The 23072-nt window shown below is 41.3% G+C and overlaps 1 protein-coding gene across 1 annotated transcript in view; it reads left to right on the top strand.

Moving 5' to 3' along the window:
• The window catches only part of TRIO (trio Rho guanine nucleotide exchange factor), a 458240-nt gene that overhangs the window by 302967 nt on the left and 132201 nt on the right, over positions 1-23072 (top strand). The window contains 10 exon segments of the mRNA XM_030551719.1: positions 3002-3117; positions 7742-7864; positions 9232-9426; positions 9561-9676; positions 10436-10502; positions 11254-11363; positions 12822-12891; positions 13408-13497; positions 17748-17840; positions 21239-21350. Of these exon segments, the coding sequence (XP_030407579.1) occupies positions 3002-3117; positions 7742-7864; positions 9232-9426; positions 9561-9676; positions 10436-10502; positions 11254-11363; positions 12822-12891; positions 13408-13497; positions 17748-17840; positions 21239-21350 (1092 nt within the window).

Here is a 23072-nt window from a genome sequence, read left to right on the forward strand (position 1 = left end):
TATCAACTCCTTCTGTCTCTGTGTCTTTTCTGCTGGATCCAAATATAACACATGCAATTAAAGATAGTATCATAATGCATTTGGCCCAAGGGAGTGAGAATTTAAGTTGCATAAGCGATCTTAATTCTGGCATTTCCTAACTTTGAGCACTTTACTCTGTTAAGGTTGCCGTGTTATTTTATTATGCTTCTTTTTGGGAAGGGCATTTAACAGCTTATATGGCTTTGAATCTTTGTTCTAGATATTTTTGTATACTATAACCTGTTTTCCGTGGTTCAGATTTAATCATATGTAAAATAAGTCTCCAATATTCTGGCTCATCTGTGTAATCCTCCCTCAGAGATTGCTTTGTGGGCTGGCCTGAACAATTATGAAAATGACCATTTCTGCTTTGATTCCTCTGAATTTTGCTGCTTGCCTGTCACTGGTTACTTCGTCAATATGCTGTATCCAGGGAAGCTGCTCAATGTGCATGAGTTTAATTCCCACACTGTGTGCCCCTCCACTACTGAACTTGGCCCACTCATTTGAAGTAACAGCAAAGCTAGTCATAGGATTGATGCTGGCAAGATGCTAAGGGAAATGTCACATTGATGGGGATGGATGACAAGTATGAGCATAATGTGAACAGAAGTGATACCTACTAAGAATTCGGAGTACAAATGGGCAAGAGGAGAAATAAAATAGAGAAAACAAGGAAGGAAGGTTTGCACAATAGGAGATAAAATTGTGAGTCAGTCTAGCAGTTGAAAATGTTAATTTCTAGTCACAAAAACGGAGGATTGGAATAGGTAACTGAAAAAACGGGATTATAAGCTATTTATGATTCAGGGAGAAGCTATGCTTGTGAGCTCTCTCCCAGTCTCACTGGGGGTATATTTCCAAGTGAGAGGCTTAGACTCATAGACTTTCTGGTCAGAGGGGACCATCATGGTCATCTAGTCTGACATCCTGCACATTGCAGGCCACAGAACTTCACCCACCTGCTCCTCTAATAGACCCTCAACCTCTGGTTGAATTACTAAACTCCTCAAATCATGATTAAGAGACTCCAGGTGACAGGGAATCCACCATTTACACTAGTTTTAACCTGCAAGTGACCCATACCCCATGCTGCAAACCCTCAGGGTCTCTGTCCATCTGACCAGGGGAAAAATTCCTTCCCTACCTCAAATATGGTGATCAGTTAGACCCTGAGCATGTGGGCAAGGGCCACCAGCCAGACACTTGGGAAGGAATTCTCTGGGGTGACTCAGAGCCCTCCGCATCTAGTGTTGCCTCATCAGCCATTGGAAATATTTGCTGCTAGCAGTCACAGATCAGCTTCATTCCATTGTAGGCATTCTTGTCATACCATCCCCTCCATAAACTTATCTAGCTCATTGTTGAAACCAGTCAAGTTTTTTGCTCCCCGTGAAGGCTGTTCCAGAACTTCACACCTCTAATTGTTAGAAACCTTCACCTGATTTCAAGCCTAAATTTCTTGATTGCCAGTTTCAATCCATTTCTTCTTGTGTCAACATTGATGCTTAACTTACATAATTACTTCCCTTCCTGGTATTTATCCCTCTGGTGTATTTATACAAAGCAATCATATCTCCCTTCAGCCTTCTTTTGGTTAGGCTAAACAAACCAAGCTTTTTGAGTCTCCTTTTATAAGGCTTCTATGTGTACTTCTCCAAGAATGGAAACCTGCAGTTCACCCCACTTTAGACTGGCTCACTAGGCTACACCTCCTGTTTCACAAACCACATTCATCTGAGCCAGCCTAACTGGGTTCGGGTCTGGCTGTGGAATCCTTTCTGGAAGTTTGTGACCAGAATGAAGTGCAGTGACTCAGGACAGCTTCATCAAAAGCGTGTATGATTTATTTGCTTATGGAAACTAACAGTAGAATTAAAATAGCTTTTAAAACAAATGTCTATATGCATCTTCTCTGCCTTACACCTCAGCCTTCGCTTGCATATTTAGGTAAGCACTAGCTTATTCAAGATCTCTCTCCTTCCCCTCCCCCAACCCCACCCAAGTTGAAAAACCAGTTTCCATCTCATCAGACTCCCTCTCTGTCTCCATCAGCATCTCGCCCCCTCTATCCTGTGGCTTTTATCAGAAGCAAGCTCTATTGTAGTGTCACTCCAGAATTTCCCCCTTTATCGGCAACAGTTGAGTGACAGTAAAGTGCATCCAGTCTTTGTCATTGACATAAAGGGAAAAATGGTGGTTAACCAAACTGAGGGGATGAAAGGTTAAATTAACGGAGTTAGGTGGGGATTCCTGTGCGCCTGCTGTTTGGGAGATTCTCTGACATGTAAAAGGAGAGATATAGCATAAGCAGCATAATTGCTTTTACATGCTTCTTCATTTCCAAGTAATTAATGCATTTTATTGAAACCAAATGGACTAGGGAATATTTGAATCAATGCAGTATTTGTTTGACTGACAGTATTCTTGTTGACTTTTGAAGGAATGTTAATTATAGTAATTTTATTTCTGAGTTTTTTAGTGGGTTTCTCTGCATGCGTGGGGTCTGAGGTGTTACTATATCACAAGAATAAATCTGTTAACCTATTTATTCCTGAGTTGTATGTTCATCCATGTTTATTGCATGACACCAGATACTTTATAGAACTCCAGAAGTTTCAGATGCGAAAAGATTATTGATTATGTTCAGCCTGAATGCTTAAATGCATCTTGTCTACTTGTCACCGTTCTCTCTTTCCTCACCAGCGTGATGCACAACTGTCCCCTCCATTATATCAAATGCGCTCTCTCTGTTCTCAAAAGCCTATTGTTTCTATACCACATTTTGATCAGACCACTGGTATTTATTTTAACTAAATCAATATCCCTGTTTATAAAACATTTTTTTTTAAATTGTAAACTTTTTTTGTGCAGTTCTTTATTCAACACAATATTTATTTGCAGAGCTTGTTGCCTCACAGCATCCCTTCATTACAAAATAAAGGACCATAACCTTCAGTTCATTTGTCTGTCCCTGCAGATATCTTAAATGAACTCTTCCAGAGGGAGAACCGTGTGCTGCATTACTGGACAATGAGAAAACGGCGCCTTGACCAGTGTCAGCAGTATGTGGTCTTTGAAAGAAGTGCCAAACAGGTCAGGATTTTATCTCAGAGCGTTTTCCATTCCATGCAACTCAAATTTCATACAGATCAAGGTGTGGCTAATCACCTGACTTTGAGGGAGTAGGTTGCTCTCACTAACTATGGTACCCGGAACTTTTGAAAGGCAGACTATTAGAAATCAAGGTATAAAAACCTTACCCCACTCCTCCCTCAAAATAGAACACTAGAAATAATCATTAAAAAAGTTTGGCAGACACCTATAACTGATCTATCATTCTCATATTGCACTACAAACAGGTGGTTGTTTTACCATACTGTTGAGTTGTTGTTTTTTTGATCAGGCTGTGTTGAATAAATTGTCAAACATTTTAGTAAATTCTACCAATGCAAAATAATATGAATAAGGAAATACCTGAAATGCTGAGTCATAACAATATTAACTTTAAAAACTGCATTTCTTTTGAGTACCTTCAGAACTGTTAAATAACATCATTGTTATATAAGTGAAAGATCAGGGAAGAAAAATCTTTGCTGTTGTGTACATTTAATAGCACTTTATATGCACTTGGTTTCACTGTTTGTCCTGCTTACTGGGTAACATACGTTTGTGAGAGTCTCTTACACAATGGTGGAGAGAACTATTTGAAAAGAGAAGTTATTTTTAAACCCAAAAAATAGAAGGGGAACTCCAAAGCAGAAGTAGTAGTTGAAATGGCTTTTAACTTCTTAGAATTGATTAGATTACACAGAAAGTTCTGTCACTAACATGCTGGCTGTATCTTGTGTAGGAAGGGTTAGCAGATGTATGGCCTCTTTGTGTCACTAGACTCCTCGTGTACCTCCAGTTTATGATGGGGCCCACCACTGCCAGTTTACAGTCCTCCTGTTCAGCCTGGCGACAGCACCGAGAGTGTTTACCAAGTGCATGTCATGGTAACGGCTTACCTCAGGCACCGGGGTATCCAGGTCTACCTGTACCTCAAGGACTGGCTCGTCAAGGGCAGCTCCAGGCCCCAAGTCCAAAGGGATGTTGTGGTACTTCAAGCCACATGCCGCTCTCTGAGTCTTCTGGTAAACAACAAAAACTTAACATTAGTGCTGGTGCAGAGGATAGAGTTCATCGGAGCGGTCCTCGACTCGACCTGCACCAGGGCGTTCCTGCCACTGGAAAGGTTCCACGTGTTGGCGAACCTCGTTGCAGAAGTCTCCGCGTTCCCTTTAATTACAGCCAGGGTCTGACTGCCCCTGCTGGGTCACATGGCAGCGTGCACTTACATGATCCGCCATGCTAGGCTCCAGATGTGGCCTCTGCAACAATTGCTGAGGATGGTCTAGTCCCAGTCCTGAGACCTCCCATTCACCAGGCAATACTTACCTCGCTGCAATGTTGGACCAACCGCGGGACAGTCCTGTCAGGGGATCCCTACAACCCCCCTCACTCCATCAAGTTGGTGTTGGACAACTCGAACCTCAGCTGGGGTGTGCACCTTGGTGACCTCCAGGCACAAGGAGATATGATCTCCGGAGGAGGCGAGGTTGAACATAAACATCAAAGAACTCCGAGTAGTCCGGCTGGTGTGTGGAGTCTTCCTGCCCCACTTGTTGGGCAAGGTGGTATGAGTCCTGACGGACAACACAGCCTTGATGTTCTACACGAACAGGTAAGGGGCAGCGTGCTCATTGGCTCTGTGTCTATGGGACTTCTGCATCAGTCACAAAATCCACCTGGAAGCTTGTTATCTTCTCAGCATCAAAAATACGCTGGCGGGCCAGCTCACCAGGGACTTCTCTCACCATAAGTGTTTGCTCCATCCAGAGATAACCTGTGTGCTCTTCCAAAGGTGAGAGACTCCCCAGGTGGATCTATTCACTACCAGACAGAACAGGAAATGCGACTGGGTTTTGTTCTTGACAAGGTCTGAGCAAGGGCTCCCCCTCCGATGCCTTCCTCCTGTCATGGGCAGGGAGCCCGATGTACGCGTTCCCTCCAGTTCCACTCATCAGCAGGGTCCTGGCAAAGATCAAGAGAGACAAAGCACAGGGTGTCATGATCTCACTGATTTGGCACACTCATGAATTTGTCAGCAGCCCCTCCCTGGCCCCTGCCCAACCACCCGGACCTGCTGTCACAGAACCACAGTTGGCTCTTACACCCCAACCTCAAGTCCCTCCACCTCTCGGCGTGGCTGCTGCATGGCTGAACCCAGAGGAACGGACCTGTTCAGAAGGAGTCCAACAGGTCCTCCTAGGGAGTAGGAAGCCTTCGACCAGACTGACTGACCTGGTCAAGTGGATGAGGTTTTCCCACTGGTAGTCCAGATGTGACACCTCTCCCTCACATTCTTCTGTACAAGCTGTCCTAGACTACCTGCTCCATTTGAGGAACCAGGGCCTGGCACACTCTTCTGTTAGAGTGCATCTTGCGGCCATCTCTGCTTTTCACCCGCCGATCCAAGGACAGATGGTGTTTTCCCATGACATGACAGTCAGATTCTTGAGAGAACTCAAGAGACTCTTCTCATAGGTGCAGGCTCCTGACCTGAAGTGGGATCTTAACTTGCTCCTCTCTAGACTCATCAGCTCACCCTTTGAGCTGCTGGGTTCCTGCTCCTTTTCCTACCTGTCATGGAAGGTCTCTTTCCTAGTGCCAGTGATGTCAGTGAGATGGGTCTCTGAAATTAAAGAACTGCAGTACACGGTCTTCTACAATGACAGGGTTCAGCTGCGGCCCCACCTGGCCTTCCTGCCGAAGGTCGTATCCATCTTCCATATGAACCAGGACCTCTTCCTCCCGGTGTTCTGTCCCAAACCGCACAAGACCAGTGAAGAGAGGCGTCTTCGCGTGCTGAATGCCGTGGCTTTTTATTTAGCATATACCAAGCCTTTCTGTAAATCAACCCAGCTCTTCATCGCTACAGCAGATAACATGAAGGACCTTCTGGTGTCCTCGCAGAGGATTTCCAATTTGATTACCTCGTGAATAAGGACCTGTGGAGGTTCCACTGCCGCCGATTGTCAGAGCCCACTTGACCAGAGCACAGGCATCTTTGGTGGCCTTCCTGGCATACATCCCTATCCAGGACATCTGTAGAGCTGCAACGTGGTCCTCTGTCCATGTTTACTGCTCATTATGCCATCACTCAGCAGACCAGAGATGATGCTGGATTTGGCAAAGCTGTATTGCAATCGACACATCCGTGAACTCATACCCACCTCCAGGGGACCTTCTGGGAGTCACCTAATGTGGAATGGACATGAGCAAGCATTCAAAGAAGAAAAGACAGTTACCTTTTCCGTAACTGGTGTTCTTCGAGATGTGCTGCTCATCTGCGTTCCACAATCCGACCTCCTTCCCCACTGTCAGAGTTTCTGGCAAGAAGAAACTGAGGGTGGGAGCAGCCAGCAGCACCCCTTATACCGCGCCATGTGGGTGCCACTCCAGAGGGTGCCAGAGCCGGTTCCCTACGGATATTGCTAAGAGAAAAGCTTCCAGCACCAGTTCATGTGGTGAGCACACAGACCTAATATCGAGTGGACATGAGCAACACATCTCGAACACCAGTTATGGAAAAGGTAACTGTCTTATCTAGAGAGAGGGCATGGTCCGAGATGATGCCCAGATTGTGGGCTTGAGTGGTATTATCCATGGTGATTGGACCACAGCTCTCAGGGTGTCACAATCCTGTTATCATGGCCATACGATCTCAGCTATGCGTTTTCTCCCATTCCTCTGCTACCATAGGTCCTGAGAAAGATCCACCACAACAAGGCTAGAGTCATTCTCCTGGCACCCTATTGGCACAGGCAGTTTTGGTTCACAGAACTCCAGAAAATGTCAGCCCAGCCCCCAGATCAGGATCTGCCCCGCCCCAGACCTTCTAATGCAGGAGTGGGGCAGAATTAGACGCCTCATCCCAGATTTGCTCCATCTCACGGCCTGGTGTTTGGATGGACTTTGGAAATAGAACGCTCCTGTTCAGCACCTGTTCAGACTATCCTTACCCAAAGTAGGAAAGATTCCACTGGGGCCTGCTATCTAGCTAAATGGAGACATTTATCTATTTGGATACAGCATAATCAGCCTTCTCTAGGCACTGCAGATACTCTAGTCATTTTAGACTATTTCCTTCTCTAAAAAACTCAGGCCAGTCACTCGCTGCAAGTCGACCTTGTAAATTCTTCAAAATGTGTGGTCCCTATCTGTATTCCACTACCCACCCTACATTCCCTCTGCTTTGGATCCTGTTGGATTTGTGGTAAAAAGAGGAATTGGAGAGGTGTCAACCCGCATTGCCTCGTTCCCCCCCCCCCCCCCCGTGATTGAGAGTGTACAAGGAGATCTACTTCACATGTGCAGGTCAGCTGATGCGGTCTGTTAGAATATGCAGACTCAGAGCCATGACGTGCATATGTGTCCATGTGTGGACTACAGAGAAGGATCACACAACTTGCAGGACTTCCAGTTACAGGTAGATAAACTCCATTTCAGAGTTGTTTCAGGTGAAATGTAGAAGGGATAACAATGAAATATAGGTCTGTCTAGTACATTTATTATGTAAGTATTGTTATGTATCTTGAGTACTTAAATTGGTGTCTGTTGAAAAAGTATTATGTTAGTTTCTTTTCTACTCTTCATTATTTTTTGCTTTATTCAGGCTTTGGAATGGATCCATGACAATGGAGAGTTTTATTTATCCACGCATACCTCCACTGGTTCCAGTATCCATCACACTCAAGAGCTGTTAAAAGAACATGAAGAATTTCAGATCACTGCAAAGGTAAATAAAGAGCAATAGTAGGTGTATGGCCAGCTTCACCTTGCTGTATTGGCTTTCTTATCTGTTTCCACTTGACATAAAATGAAACAGAAAATTGCTGGTATTACCTTACATTGAGAAGACTGTGGTGACCTTGCTTAAAAATGGAGAAAGATAACTTCCTTTTGAGTCCTCAGCTTGGTTGGTTTTCAGATCAGTCAGGGATGACTGGAACTCAATTCTTAAATCTTATTTTATGTTCGCAAAATGCAGTAAGGCTTATCATGTTCCAGTTTGTGTGCTTCAAAATATTGAACACTTTACTAATGAGAAGGTAGCACAAGATGAAAGCGTCGATCGTTCAGGTATGGCTCTTACCCAGAATAACATATTGTAATGGAATGTTTCTAGGCACTGACAGGCTTACTTCTCGGCACACTGTGGCCACATGGGACCCCACATCACAGGTGCAAACCTAACGTTCCAGGCGCGGGACATTTTGTTCTATATTGTTAAACTCCCGCACCGATAACTGCAGCAGGGATTGGTTTCCCTAATTTCCCTCTCCTGCTTCCCATTTAAAAAGTTGTACTTTTGTCTACACCTTTTGGCTCTCTGCCCCTTGTGGAAAACTCATGGAGCCTAAAGCTGTTAAAGAAGTGGTGGTCAAAAGAAGATACTTGCTGGAGACAGCTGGAAATAGAGGAGTTTGTGGAGGAAGGAAAGGTCACATTGTATATGGAAGGACTAAGTATGCCTCTGCACACCAAACCCCTGTCCTCTCAAAGACTTGGTCCAGCCCTCTTAATGTTACACTCCTGCCATACAATGCTGCCTCTATTATCTTCAGTGACAGATAGTGGATAAAAAGTGTGCATTCAAAAGTATCATTTTAGCACAACTCCCCAATACGTTTGCAGCCATTTGCCAGGAGGAGGCATTATCCTTAAGTATGAGCTTAAGTCTTTGCAGGATCAGGGCCAATGTTTGTTTTGAGGTAGTACCTAAAGACCGTAGTAGGGATTGGAGCCCCTTGGTGCCAGGAGCTGTATAAACACCTGAGAAGACATGGTCCTTGCCCTAAAAGCTTACCTTGCAGAACTGATATTCTCTATTTCCAGTGAAGAGAATTTCTAAAAGTTAAAGCATGAGGTTTTTTGCTGCTATTGAAATAATAAAGAAGCAGGCAGCACTTGCTGATGTTCTGTTCCTTGGGGAAAAATCATGGTATCTGCTTTAAGAACACTTGGGTGGGATAGAGAGGAGAGCCAGTTACCTTCCATCATCCCTCCACTTGTTTTTAGTAATTAATTATACAAAACAAGCCCTCTCATTGCAGGTACTTGGCAGTAACTTACTTGTCAGTATTTTCCTGTTGTTTTTCACAGCAAACCAAAGAGAGGGTGAAGCTGTTGATACAGCTGGCTGATGGCTTTTGTGAAAAAGGGCATGCCCATGCAGCAGAGATTAAAAAATGTGTCACAGCAGTGGACAAGAGGTACAGAGACTTCTCTCTGCGCATGGAGAAATATAGGACCTCTTTAGAAAAAGCCTTGGGGATTTCTTCTGATTCAAATAAATCGGTGAGTGAAATTTCTGCATGTACTAATAGGAGAATAAGCAAATGCTTTAACATAGCCCCTTGTAGCTGATCAGACTGGCCATTGTTTTTCCCTTTCTCGTCCCTTAACCATTTTTCCTTTTCTCCTTAATACAGAGCAAAAGCCTGCAGCTGGATATAATCCCAGCTAGTGTTCCTGGGTCAGAGGTGAAACTGCGAGATGCTGCTCATGAGCTTAATGAAGAAAAGAGAAAATCTGCCCGCAGGAAAGAGTAATGCGGTCTTTACAGATATAAATATATAAATTACTGTTAGGGAAGCAACTGTCATATTTTTTAGAAAATAAAATTTAGAAAAACAATTTAAATAGGAATATAGCAAAGGAAGATCTGCACTACAAAGAGTGAACCTTCCATAGCCTTGCACAGACTTATTCATTACCTTTTTCCAATTTTGGTTCTTCACTATCTGGTTTCGGGAGTGTTCAAAACCAAGCTTAAAATGAGGATCATTTAAAAAAAAAAAAAAGAATTGGTAGAAGTCCAGAAACATTCACAAAAAATAAGTCTGTAAGGAAGGAAATAGTAGCAATGAGGCTAAAGTACTTGCAAAATAAGACTCTTAAAATAATAATAAATAAGTAACACAATTCCATAAAAGGTCGAGTTTTTTCCTGCTCATGAATAGTAGCAGCTATTGCTCTCCATTTCTTATCAGTTGAATAGGAGCCCCGTGCTTCTAATGGATCCTCTTTTCTCTCTCTGTTAATTGTCTTAAAATCCTTGCTGCCTCATCCCTTCATTTTTTTTTGTTTTTGTTTTTTTCAATTTAAACTTCGCTAGTGTTGGAAGCCCCTCTCCCAACAGAAAAGTCCTTCTGATGCTAATGAAGCTCTTCTATGCTTTTCTTGTAATATTGGAAATAGAGTAAGTTCATTGCAATGGAGAGAGCATATTCCGATTAGTGGAAAAGCATTATCCTGTGATCTATCAGGCTGCAATTTGATCTTTCATTCTTTTGTCATTTTTAAGGTTCATTATGGCTGAGCTAATTCAGACAGAAAAGGCTTATGTAAGAGACCTTCGGGAATGTATGGATGTAAGTGTATATTTTATAGGACAAGGTTTCATTATGTATAACATTTTACTTCTGCTTTTCTTTAGCAACCAAGTGTTAGTTTATAATCACAGGGCCAAGTTCTGTGCTTATTTAAGCTACTTGTTAGTGTCAACATAATTGCTCCAGGTGTCAGCCAATGGAGAATTCATCCCATGTGCTTTATTTTTGCTCGTTTTCATTTACAGCACTTTATTGCTCTTTGCTTAATAGAAAACATTTTAATGGTCTCAGAAATGACTGTCCATTTCTGTTGGCTTTTTGGTCAGTTTGTTTTGTTAGTAGTAGAGATGAGCCTATGTTAATTCTTTCATTGTGTTTATCACATGTTTCAGGACTGGCTGACTCTCTTTGAATAGAAATTCAGAGATGTTCCATGGAAAAGTGCCCAGTAATTGTTAAACTCCAGCAAGTAATGCTCAGCAGTAGCTATTAGACAAAATGAAAACTTCTGGAATCCAAACATGACCTTGATATACTACCCAAAGCACTGTTTGTTGTCAGGAATATTGCATATTTTAAAAGATTAAGTCTTAAGGAGCATATTTGATTGTCACTTTCAAGCCTTGACTTTTTTTAAGATGCACAGTGTGTAAAGGTCCATACCCCAAAATCAGTTAAAAGTCATATTTTCCTGTACTTCTCCCTGGGAGAATGTTTAGTCACAAATATCAGAAACTGCTACTGTTTGGAAACTTGATTGCTTTTCATGTGCATTTTTTCTTCTGGCCAGACGTATCTGTGGGAAATGACCAGTGGCGTTGAGGAGATCCCACCTGGTATTGTAAACAAAGAACACATCATCTTTGGAAACATGCAGGAAATCTATGAGTTCCATAATAAGTGAGTAACTTAGCTTCCATGCCCATGTTTACTAGTAAAGATTAAGTGATCACTTCAGGTATTTTCCCAATCCAAATATTGTGTATATAAATGAATAAAGGATGTTTTGCCACAGCAGTAGCTAAAGGGTCTTCCTCATCATCAAATTACCTGCTTCAATTATCGCATTTTTGAGTAAATATCTATATAATTCCATTCTCTGGCCCTTCTCTGGCCCAGATATGTCTTCTAATCTTGAATTTTTTAAGAAGCAATTTGAACGCGTAAGTAAAATTCTAGACTGGTTGACTGCCTTGAAGAGATGGACACCACTGATTGTACCTAGCACAGGGAGTGGTTGTGTCAGGCTCATCATGTTCACCTGGCATTTCTGACTGTTAGAAACCACTGCTGGTTTAGTCTCTTTTTCTGTTGTTCCTTGACCCTTCTGTGAAAATTGCCAAAAAGGGTTGCCATTAGCACTGGTTACAAGGAGTTTGATACAGACACTGGTTCAGTATACCTTCTTTTAACTCTTAATGATTCAGAAGCATTATATTTAGCTGGTATTACTCACATTTTATCTCCTATTGTTTGTTACACGCACTTACTGCATTTTATGTTAAGTTTGATTGAAATCTTTTTGAGTTAGAGGCCATGTAAGCCTGTGTGTTTGTCTGTTGCCTGGCTTACCACCATCCAGATGCTGATGGGTGCTTTTACATGCTGTTGTAATAGAAATAATAATAATGTCTAGCAGAGCTACCATTTTGTATATTATCTCAGGGATTCACAACAGCTATATTCTCTAATGATCCGCAAGGTACAATAGCATTGTGTACTATGCCATATCAGTAGTGAAAAATCTCAGACTTAATCAAACTCATACCAGGAACTTAGATCAATAACAAAATATTTTGGCTGTGAAAGGGATAGTCTTGCAAAGAAAGCCACTTGTTGGTTACTTTGTATGCACCATGTCGCTGCCCTTAAATAACTTCATTAGTAATCTATTATGGGTATGGAGAACAGAGGTTTTTTCCCTTCATTGATTGGCTTTTTGGGGAGGGGGAAAAGGCTTTTATTGCAGAGACCGGCCTCCATCTCTTGTTCTGTTTTTTACTGACATTTAAAAATTAAACCATTTGTGGGGCTTAGGTGAGAGGACAGCAATTAGTCCCTTTCTGAAGGGAACAGCAGCGGTAACTACAGTGAGTAGATAATACAGCAGTAAAAAACTCAATACAACAGTATTTATCACCAGCCATTTAAAATCTGTTGTTTGAGATGTGATATTTATAGGGTCCTGGCACCCCAGATTCTCATCCATTCATAGTATCTTGATCCAGTTGTCAGACCATGCTGTTGGTATGAAGTTCCTCTAACAATATATCTGCTCAAACTCTAAATCAATGTTAGCTGCCCTAATGAAAACATGCCATGTTCCTTTTAATGGTGTTCTGTTTTCTTTACCCATAGCATATTCCTCAAGGAGCTGGAGAAATACGAACAGTTACCAGAAGATGTTGGGCACTGCTTCGTAACTTGGGTAATGAAATGATGGTTGGTGTTAGAAGTAACAAATGAAATCGAGAGCAGAAGGAGATGGAGGCTTTCGCTTGTGTAATCTTTTTCTTAATTAGTGGATTTGTACAAGTACTTTTCTTCCTTTTGGAGTAAACCAACTATTGACTTTAATTAAAAAGCCAGTGTCTGCCAACAAATGCAAGAACATGGTTCCCACTGAAATCAGTTTGAGTTGCATGCATACACCCGAGGGCAGAATATAGCTCACTTAACTATAAACCGACTTTCTCATTCCTTTTTGTTATTTTGATTGTAATATGTTTAGAGCCCTGCAAATCTATGGATATCCACTGACCATGTTTGCGAATCATGAATTGGACGTGGATACAAATTTTGTATCCGCCCAGGGCTTTAATTATGTTGTTTATTTTCTCACAATGCTGGGTTGAATTGGAAAAGAATCCCCAGTAGTTTGACTGGTTTCAGGCAGTGGAAATGCTCTTTCATAAGCTGTATAAATTTGCATTTTGTTCTGCAGGCAGACAAGTTTCAAATGTATGTTACGTATTGTAAAAATAAGCCAGATTCTACCCAGCTGATATTGGAGCATGCAGGAGCATATTTTGATGTAAGTACCTGACTTTTTGTGCATATATTAAAAATAAAGATGGGTTGTTTTTAATCATGCAGTTCTAATTACATTGGAATGCCTAAGCAATTGGACATCTACTAGTAACAGCAGATAAACTCTCCATAATTAATAATCCTACAACATAATGTCAGTTAAATCTAAGAACTTTTATGTCTGCGGTGTCTAATATACAGTATTTTATTGCTATTCTAGTCCCTTAAAAATCAATTAAAATATAATTTTAAGCAGTCGCTATCACCTATCAAAGGAATTGGAAACATTGCAACAGTTGAATGTCTGTTTTGAAATGCAAACAGATTTTAGTAATTAAAACTCAGATATAAAACTACAGTTTTAGAGACAGATGCTGCATATTCTAACAATGATGAATTTGGTTCAGTTTGATTGTACTGAATCAAGACTAAAATCTTGGACTTGCAGCGTGAAAATGTAATTTAACAATAACCTGCTTTTATTTCTATTCAACGTACTGTTCAAAGCTTCTGTAGTCAGGGGGAAAGGGTCTCCTGCCTTGTGGTTAGCATCTACAGTGGCCGTTGCCCCTAATGGGTCTGGTTCATGCAACTCTGCTGAGTGGATACATTTCTCAGGCAGCAGCTCCTCCTAGTGAATACAGGGTAGAGTAGGGTAGGGGAACTCAATCCCTCCCACTCCACCAGGTTCCAACCCAGGGCCCACTGAGGCTGGTGGCGGCACACCTGTCGGCATCTGATGTCTGCCTCAAGTTGGCTTCCCCAGGTTACTTTCACCTTCTGAGTTTCCAGCCCTGCTTCCAGTTGCTGGGTGCTGTGGCTCCTCCACTTTCTGGCTCAGTGCAGACTCAGCTCAGGTCCTCCTGCCTTCTTAGAATCATAAAATATCAGGGTTGGAAGAGATCTCACGAGGTCATCTAGTCCAATCCCCTGCTCAAAGCAAAATCAGCCCCAACTAAATGATCTCAGCCAGGGCTTTGTCAAGCCGGGCCTTAAAAATCTCTAAGGATGGAGATTCCACCACCTCCCCAGGTATCCCATTCCAGTGCTTTACCACCCTCCTAGTGAAATAGTTTTTCCTAATATCCAACTTAGATCTCCCCCACTGCAACATGAGACCATTGCTTCTTGTTCTGTCATCTGCCACCAATGAGAACAGCCGAGCTCCGTCCTTCAGATAGTTGAAGGCTGCTACCAAATCCCTCTGCACTCTTCTGCAGACTAAATAAGCCCAGTTCCCTCAGCCTATCCTCATAAGTCATGTGCCCCAGCCTCCTAATCATTTTCGTTGCTTTCCGTTGGACTCTCTCCAATTTGTCCACATCCTTTCTGTAGTGGGGGGCCCAAAACTGGACACAATACTCCAGATGTGGCCTCACTAGTGCCGAATAGAGGGGAATAATCACTTCCCTCGATCTGCTGACAGTGCTCCTACTAATGCAGCCAATATGCCATTGGCCTTCTTGGCAACAAGAGCACACTGTTGACTCATATCCAGCTTCTTATCCACTGTAATCCCAAGGTCTTTTTCTGAAGAACTGCCACTTAGCCAGTCCATCCTCAGCCTGTAGCAGTGCATGGGATTCTTCCGTCCTAAGTGCAGGACTCTGCACCTCTCCTTTTTGAACCTCATCAGATTTATTTTGGCCAAATCCTCCAATTTGTCTAGGTCATTCTGGCCCCTATCCCTACCCTCCAGCGTATCTACCTCTCCCCTAGCTAGGTGTCATCCATGAACTTGCTGAGGGTGCAATCCATCCCATCATCCAGATCATTAAAGAAGATGTTGAACAAAACTGGCCCCAGGTCTAACCCCTGGGGCACTCCGCTTGATACTGGCTGCCAACTAGACATTGAGCGATTGATCACTATCCATTGACCCCAAGGATCTAGCCAGCTTTCTATCCACTTTATAATCCATTCATCCAGTCCATACTTTAACTTGCTGGCAAGAATACTGTGGGAGACCATATCAAAAGTTTTGCTAAAGTCAAGATATATCACGTCCACAGCTTTCCCCATGTGCACAGAGCCAATTGTCTCATCATAGTAGGCAATCAGGTTGGTCAGGTTTGACTTGCCCTTGGTGAATCCCTGTTGACTGTTCCTGATCCTCTTCTCTAAGTGCTTCAAAATGGATGCGGTCACCTCCGGGGACCGAGGTGAGGCTGACCGATCTGTAGTTCCCTGGATTTCTCCTTCTTCCCTTTTTTAAAGATGGGCACTATATTTGCCTTTTTCCAATCATCCGGGGGAGTTTTCAAAGATAATGGCCAGTGGCTCTGCAATTACATCAGCCAACTCCCTCAGCACCATTGGATGCATTAGATCTGGGCCCATGGACTTGTGCATGTCCAGCTTTTCTAAATAGTCCTTAATCTGTTCCTTCACCACTGAGGGCTGCTCACCTCCTCTCCATACTGTACTGCCTGGTGCAGCAGTCTGGGAGCTGACCTTGTCTGTGAAGACCGAGGCAAAGAAAGCATTGAGTACTTCAGCTTTTTCTACATCATCTGTCACTAGGTTCCCTCTCCCATTCAGTAAAGGTCCCACACTTTCCCTGACCACCTTCTTGTTGCTCATATAAGCAACTAACTCTTAGCCCAGAGCTGCACCTTAACCCCCTCCTGCCGAAGGAGGGGTTTATACAACCCATCATAGCTGCTAATCTAATTATGGCACAACTTGCTTTTATATGGAAGTTCCTTACCAGATACATATGATGTCCATTCAAGACAAGGGCAAAAAGGCTGCAACTGCTTCTGGACTTTCAGCACTGAACTTCATTGAGAACTCATAGTTTCCACATTAGAGGACTAAGATTCCCTTTCCAAATGTGCCCTTGGTTAAAGAGCGCATATGTATTTAAACATCAATTATGGTGCTCCCTCCTAAGTTTGTACTCTGAGCCATCACTAGCGAAATGGATATTGGGAAGAACTGTTTGTGTTAAGAGGAGAAAAAAGAGGCTTGTGATTTAATCTTCTCTACAAAATCTTTACAGGTATCTGAACTGTATGCGAAAGAACTTTCACTAATGCCACCAACAGTATGAATGTTTTAAAGACCCATCATGTTGAACTTCCATATGCTGCATTTCTAATAGATGAAAATGAAGAGCTGTGTTGGGAGAGAAAACTAGTCAGAGATGACCAAATAATCCTATAGAATGTGTAATTAGGCAACTAATATTGATGTAAAAAGTGCGTGTATACAAATGAACACTATATATATACTTATGTGCACACAACACGCATGCATGTAACACTCATAGCTATATATATATATAAGCTAAGACTACATTGTATATTATAGGGATGCTGTTTGCAACTGTATAAAACCTCAAACCTATGATTTCCTTAAAAGCGCACTACCATGTGCTTCTGAGTCTAGTAAAGAAATCTAGCGTATCAGCTTCAAACTAAAAACATACTTGACTTCATATTTAGTACACAGCCTGTACCTCAGTGCCGTGTGTGTGACTGCATTATAATCATGGTTTCACAACTCATGGATTCGGTAGACAATGTGCTACTTAAAAATGAGTACAGCTACCCTGTGAGTATGAATTGTATTGGTTTTGTGCGAAATTGACACAACCAATCAGTTAAACATTTAGTGTCTGAAGTTCTTAATTAGCCTACTTTTATAACTGTCATATTATAATGGAAGGAAGTCCTCGATGTCAATACTCAGCTTTCCTCTTTAAAATCTTGCCTACTATTGCTGAGCTCTTTCCCTTTTGGTAAGTAGTCAGTAAATTATACTTCGTGCTCCCTCTGCTGGCCTTGTAGCAGCAGTTAATGAAACACACTTCCCTGAGTTGGTTACACTTAAGTTAGCAAACCACAGTGTGAAATCTGTTCCCAAATGGGCGTTGGCTATTGCCAGACAATATCATCACAGCCAAAAGCATTTCCCTGTTTACCCAAAGCAACTTAGGAAATAATTATCAAAGTTAAAATGCCTTAAAACTCAGTGTTTCAGATCCAGAGTCTTTGCTATTTAGATGCAGGTCCTTTTTAAAAGCTTGATGACACTTGGCCAGGAAGTTAAAAGAATTTTTATACAGAAGGGGGAGCAGATGCACTCAAAATATAATATGCTTTGATTTGAAAATCTTGCTATACTATCCTTTTTTCTTAGCCCATTACAATGGAAAGGACAGGTACTGTATCAAATATAACACTTGTAGCTGGCTAACCTACTATTGTTAATACACATGACACTCAAATTTGTCATTGTTTAATACAGGAAATACAACAGCGACATGGATTGGCTAACTCCATCTCCTCTTACCTTATCAAACCTGTCCAGAGGATAACAAAATATCAGCTTCTCTTAAAGGTAGGTATCACTTTAAAGTTTTAGGATGTCTGATCCTGCAATTCTGATACAGGCAGAAACCCCATCATAATCAATACGACTGTTACTTGCATAAGGCCTCATGCTGCAGCTTGTCAATGAGCCTCAGGAACTGCAGTAACATCTTCTATAAGAAACTGCTTAAAAATGAAAAACTGTGCTAAATAAGCAATTTTCTATTCAGACACCAGTAAATCAAATATGACCCCTATATACTTGCCCTAGTTATCCTACTCGTAGTTTTAAAAATACTCTCTTGGCTTTTCCAATTAAAAAATCAGCAGCTAATGTCCACCCCAGGAGTTTATGAATGATAATGTTGAAATAGCTTCCAGAATGAAGTCTCATAAGCCTCTAGCTGTATTAATATTTTTAAATGGTTTAATATACTATTAAGAGTGTCTGGAAAACCACTGGGCTATGGATTTTTGTGTAATACTGTTTAAAATTATCTAGACAGTGACATTGTGAATACTAAAATGCAAATAGACACCTATTACTACCCCAAGATGGGGGTAAATTAGAGTTTACAATTAAGCAAAAGAAGTATTTGACAATGGACGGAGAACACTTTGGACTCCAGGGCAATGCTTATGAGACTTGAGCAATGTACTGTATTTGTAGTTTTAAATACTCTAGGGTATCCTGGGATTTGTGTGCTTAATAAATTCAAAATTAGACGTTAACTTTTTCTCTCTTTACCTAAAATTGCACTTTGATTTGATTGCCAGCCTATGTACTGATAAGATATTCCTTATTGTTCTTTTTAAATGTTTAATAGCTTGGCCATTTCAGGTCACAACAGGTGGAAACTAACATCACATTTTATATTGAATGTGAAATCCTCCATCTCCTCTGCCAGTGGAAAAAAATTATGAATACATCCATAATCCTGTTAATTTACAATATTGATCTAAACAGATGTATGTTTGGAAACTGTCAACTGTCAGTTTCAAAACTTAATTTTAAATATAAACATTGCCAGAATTATGGATTAATACAAAAGTTGTGGGACAGCCTGGTGTCTGAGTTGATTGGGGACTTGCACTGACAAGGAAGCCTAGTTTCATGACCTTAATGAGTCACAAGGCAGTAACTTTGTGAGTAGAATGTGCCTCACTACTCACAAGCAGCCACTTCATCCCCCTAGTAGCATTGACATCCTCCATATTTCTTTCAGTTACCTGTAGCTTAAAGGGTGTTGGTGCATTGTGGGATACTGTGAGAGGCTGGAGGGGGACGAAAATGTGGACCAGCCCATATCCCAAGGAGAAGAAATAAAAATAAAAACAAATTGAAAGTTAGGACTAAATGATACTCTCCACTTATAGTTGTTTCTTAACTAATGAGGGAATGCAGTGGCAGTGTTGTGAGCTGAGTCACTTAAGTTTGAACTTAAGTTTAAGGACTGGTCTTTCACAAGGGGGAGATCGATGCCGCTGCAATCGATGCAGCAGGTGTCTATTTAGTGGGTCTAAATCAATGGCAGAGCACTCTCCGATTGACTCCGGTACTCTAGCTCCCCAAGAAGAGTACGGGAAGTCAACCGGAGAATATCTCCCATCGACATTGACTTCCGTTACATTATTCACATAGCTGGAGTAGCATAATTTAGATTGACTTACCCCGGTAGTGAAGACAAACCCTGAGTTTAGAGTCCAATGTTGGGCTATTGCTGTTTGAAGTTAGATTTGATGGTGCCAAAAGTGCCAAGCTTTTCTCATGAGATTTCAGCCTAAAGTGGCAGAGTCCAAAAAACAACTGGACATTGTCTTTCATCTGGACTGGTCAGAGTTCCTAGATGAGCTGTTTTCATGAGATTTTGCCTGTATCTGGACCAGAATTAGAAAATAGTCTCCTTTCACTTTTGGAAGCGACCAGTACGAAATACACAGAAGTGGGTGTAGGTGCAGAGTTCCTAATCCAACCCCAACTCCCTGTGCCTGAAATCAGACTGGGTTGTAAATCAAGGCTGTGGCATACATTTTGGCCTGTCTCCGGACCTCATGATGTGGAATGATGTGCTGAAGGAAGGCTGGAAAACATTAGGGCTGACAGTTTTAAGGAAAGTGTCCAACTGAGGACATTTATGTTTGTTTTGTGTTTCCGATTATTCATGCATTATCTCCTGCTGTTCGTTTGCCTACCTCCCCACCACTCCCTATACAGTTTATTTAAATTATGCCTCTCCCCTGCCATTTCATTCTATTCCACTGTCCAGACATCAGCAGACTGAAGCATCCTGATTATATGCTTCAGCGAGCAGTCTTCTAATATACTTTTGTTTGCTGCCACCTGCACAGTGAAGTAAGGGATTAAAACAGCATTTTAAAGAGAGGAAAAAAAGGCAAAGGAAGGAGACTTGGCAGATGTGAAAGAGCATAAATAAAAGCAACTAGGAAGAGTAGAGAGAGCCAACAAATTAGAGGCAGTTGAGACATCAGATTGCTAGGTCACTCCCCTAGATTCTGGCAAGTTGCTTAAATTTATCTCTTTCAGAACCTGTGCCCAGAAAGTTCTTGAAATATCTTCAGCTTTTAGTGCTAAAGCCACGTAACTCTGAAGTCTGTTTTTACTCTAGTTTCTTGCATTTATTGTGTTGACCGTTTTTTTAAAAAATGAAGTCGCAAAAATAGGTTAAGAATGAGGAATAAGACGGTTTTCTTTTTAAAGGGAAAAGTAGTTCTAGAAGCATGCTGTAGCCAATGTGGAGCCTGACTTGGATACCTGATGGGGCACATATGCCTCTTCAGCTAAGGAAAGATGGGTTTTATATCTGTGTTGTTTAGAGGCTGCAGCAGTGTGGTACAAGAGTGTCTGACACTAGGACAGTACTTGATTCTAAGGCAGGAATGTGGACCCAGGCAGTTTCATGCTAAAGTCAAGTGGGAGTCCCCTGGGGCACCAGAATATATACTCTTAAATGAGAATGCAGGGTTGTGGCCCTAGTTTCTAGTGCTTAAGCACATCCCTTTGGCCAGTACGTCATGTATACACAAATATTCAAGCAAACCTATAACTTTTGGAAGATTTGCAAGTGTGTACTCACATTTTATTGAACGTTGGACATTACATTTTTAATCGCTTTATCAAAAGCTGCTTTCTTTAACACACTCGGTTTTAAAAACTGATTAATATTTGGATTAGCTTACTTTAAAATGTATGGATGGTTAACAAATCAAATAGAATCTCTTGCTACCCGTTCAGGGCCTGATCTTGCGAAGCATAGAGTATGCCACACTGCCACTTGCAGTCTGAGAGGAACTGAAGGGCACCTGCAGGATGAGACCTTTGGTCACCAGAGCAAATGCTACTGTTTTTGTTTTGTTGTATTATTGAAACAGATATTATGCTAATAGTGACCTGTTGATCTTCTGCAGGAGCTGCTCACCTGCTGTGAAGAAGGTAAAGGCGAAATTAAAGATGGTCTGGAGGTAATGCTTAGTGTGCCAAAGCGAGCCAATGATGCCATGCACCTCAGCATGCTGGAAGGTAAAACTAAAACTTGCTACTGTACACTTGTGTAATAAATTCTGTAACTACATATTAAAATATTTGCTGAAGTCAGAGATCTGAGGAAAAAGTGGAAATTTGTTTAGAGTGGCTTTCACTTTCTAATGACATTGATATGCTTTCATCTTTTTGGTATGGAGTCATTTGGATGATTTCTTTTTATAAAACTATAAGATAGCAGATGACAAAAACTATAGTAAAATATCTGATTAAAAAAAGGATATTCTAACATCTTGACATACAGCTATTTACAGCTGCTTACAGTTGAAACTTTTGATTCAGTTCTATTCTAAGGGAACGCATCTTGAGCTAAATAATCTCAGCTGCATTTCTCATCCAGTGTCATAACTTTTTTTGTCTGAAGATCGTTCCAAAAAGTATGTAAATCCACCAGAGGTGGTTCTGGTCTATGTATCAAGTAATAATCTCCAGGAAGGTCATTGCTTTCACATCTGTATGCTGTCTGTTCCATAACTGACTTCCGGTTCAAGAACAGTACATCTTTTGGCAGTTTAAAAAAAAAAGGCAACATAAACCAATTTAGGCTTAGACATAGCCAGAAAAGAACAATCATGTACATGCAGAATATAGCAGGCATTTAAGTTTGGATTCAGTTGCTTACATATGCTTATAATTGACGTTTGACCCAAAACCATTTCATATTCTGTACATGATCATGTATTGCATAAAAAGATCCCCCATATACTTGATAACTTTAATGGAAGATCTGCTTCATAAAGCAACCCATCACAAATAGAGCTAAAGGTATGACCACAGCAGATTTAAGTTGAATATAAAGAATTTATCACAGATGTTTTGGCTAATATTTACATTTTCTTTTAAACTATTTTGACTGCAGGGTTGGGCCCTGTGATGAGAAACTGAAAACACTTCAGATGGGATTTCCAAAATCTCCCGAGTGACTTAGAGCACACCATGCATTCACTTTCAGTAGGACTTGTGCTCCTAAGTGTCACTTTTGAAAATCCCACACCCCTCCATATCCGTATGGAACTACTAAAGTGAATGAAAGTTTGCAGGATCAGTCTCATAGTTCCATGCAGTGTGAGCTTGAATTCTGAATGTTCATCCTTTACCATTAAAAGCATCTAGGCTGACTCTACAGAATATTCTATTTCTTTCACAAAGGATATGTGCATAGTTATGAGTCATTCCCTGGTTGATGAATCTAGTGAGTGAACATGTTTCCTTTTGTCTCAAGAGACTCCTAAATGAACATCCTAATCCAATTTCTCTAAGATACTCTCTACTATTCTACTCTCTCTGTATTTCTGTATGTAAATTGTTTTATATTGTCATGGTAGTAGAGGCCCCATTTTTATGCAGCTTTGTTACATAATTTTTTACACTTAAACATAGAGTAAATGTAAATTCACCCTTAAATGATGGAGCGGGGACTTTACTACCACTTTGCTGTGACCTGCGAGAGATTTCTGAGGTCTGTATTCTTTCTATAGCAGTTACTGAACTTCTTTTATTAAGAAAAGAAAAGATGCCATTGGTCTAGACTGAGAAGTGCACTGGTTAAATTGTGCATGCCAGTTTATAGTGGGTAAAAGTAAATTAGTTTAGAAGGAAACTGGTGTTTGAAGGCCAGAAATCTTTCTTTTGAAAGAGAGATGAGCCTGATGGTGCTCATGGTAAGTACCCTGAAATCTGAGGAGGTGTGGATCCCAACTG

Source organism: Gopherus evgoodei, chromosome 2 (genome assembly GCF_007399415.2).
Source record: "Gopherus evgoodei ecotype Sinaloan lineage chromosome 2, rGopEvg1_v1.p, whole genome shotgun sequence".
Taxonomy (NCBI): Eukaryota; Metazoa; Chordata; order Testudines; family Testudinidae; genus Gopherus; species Gopherus evgoodei.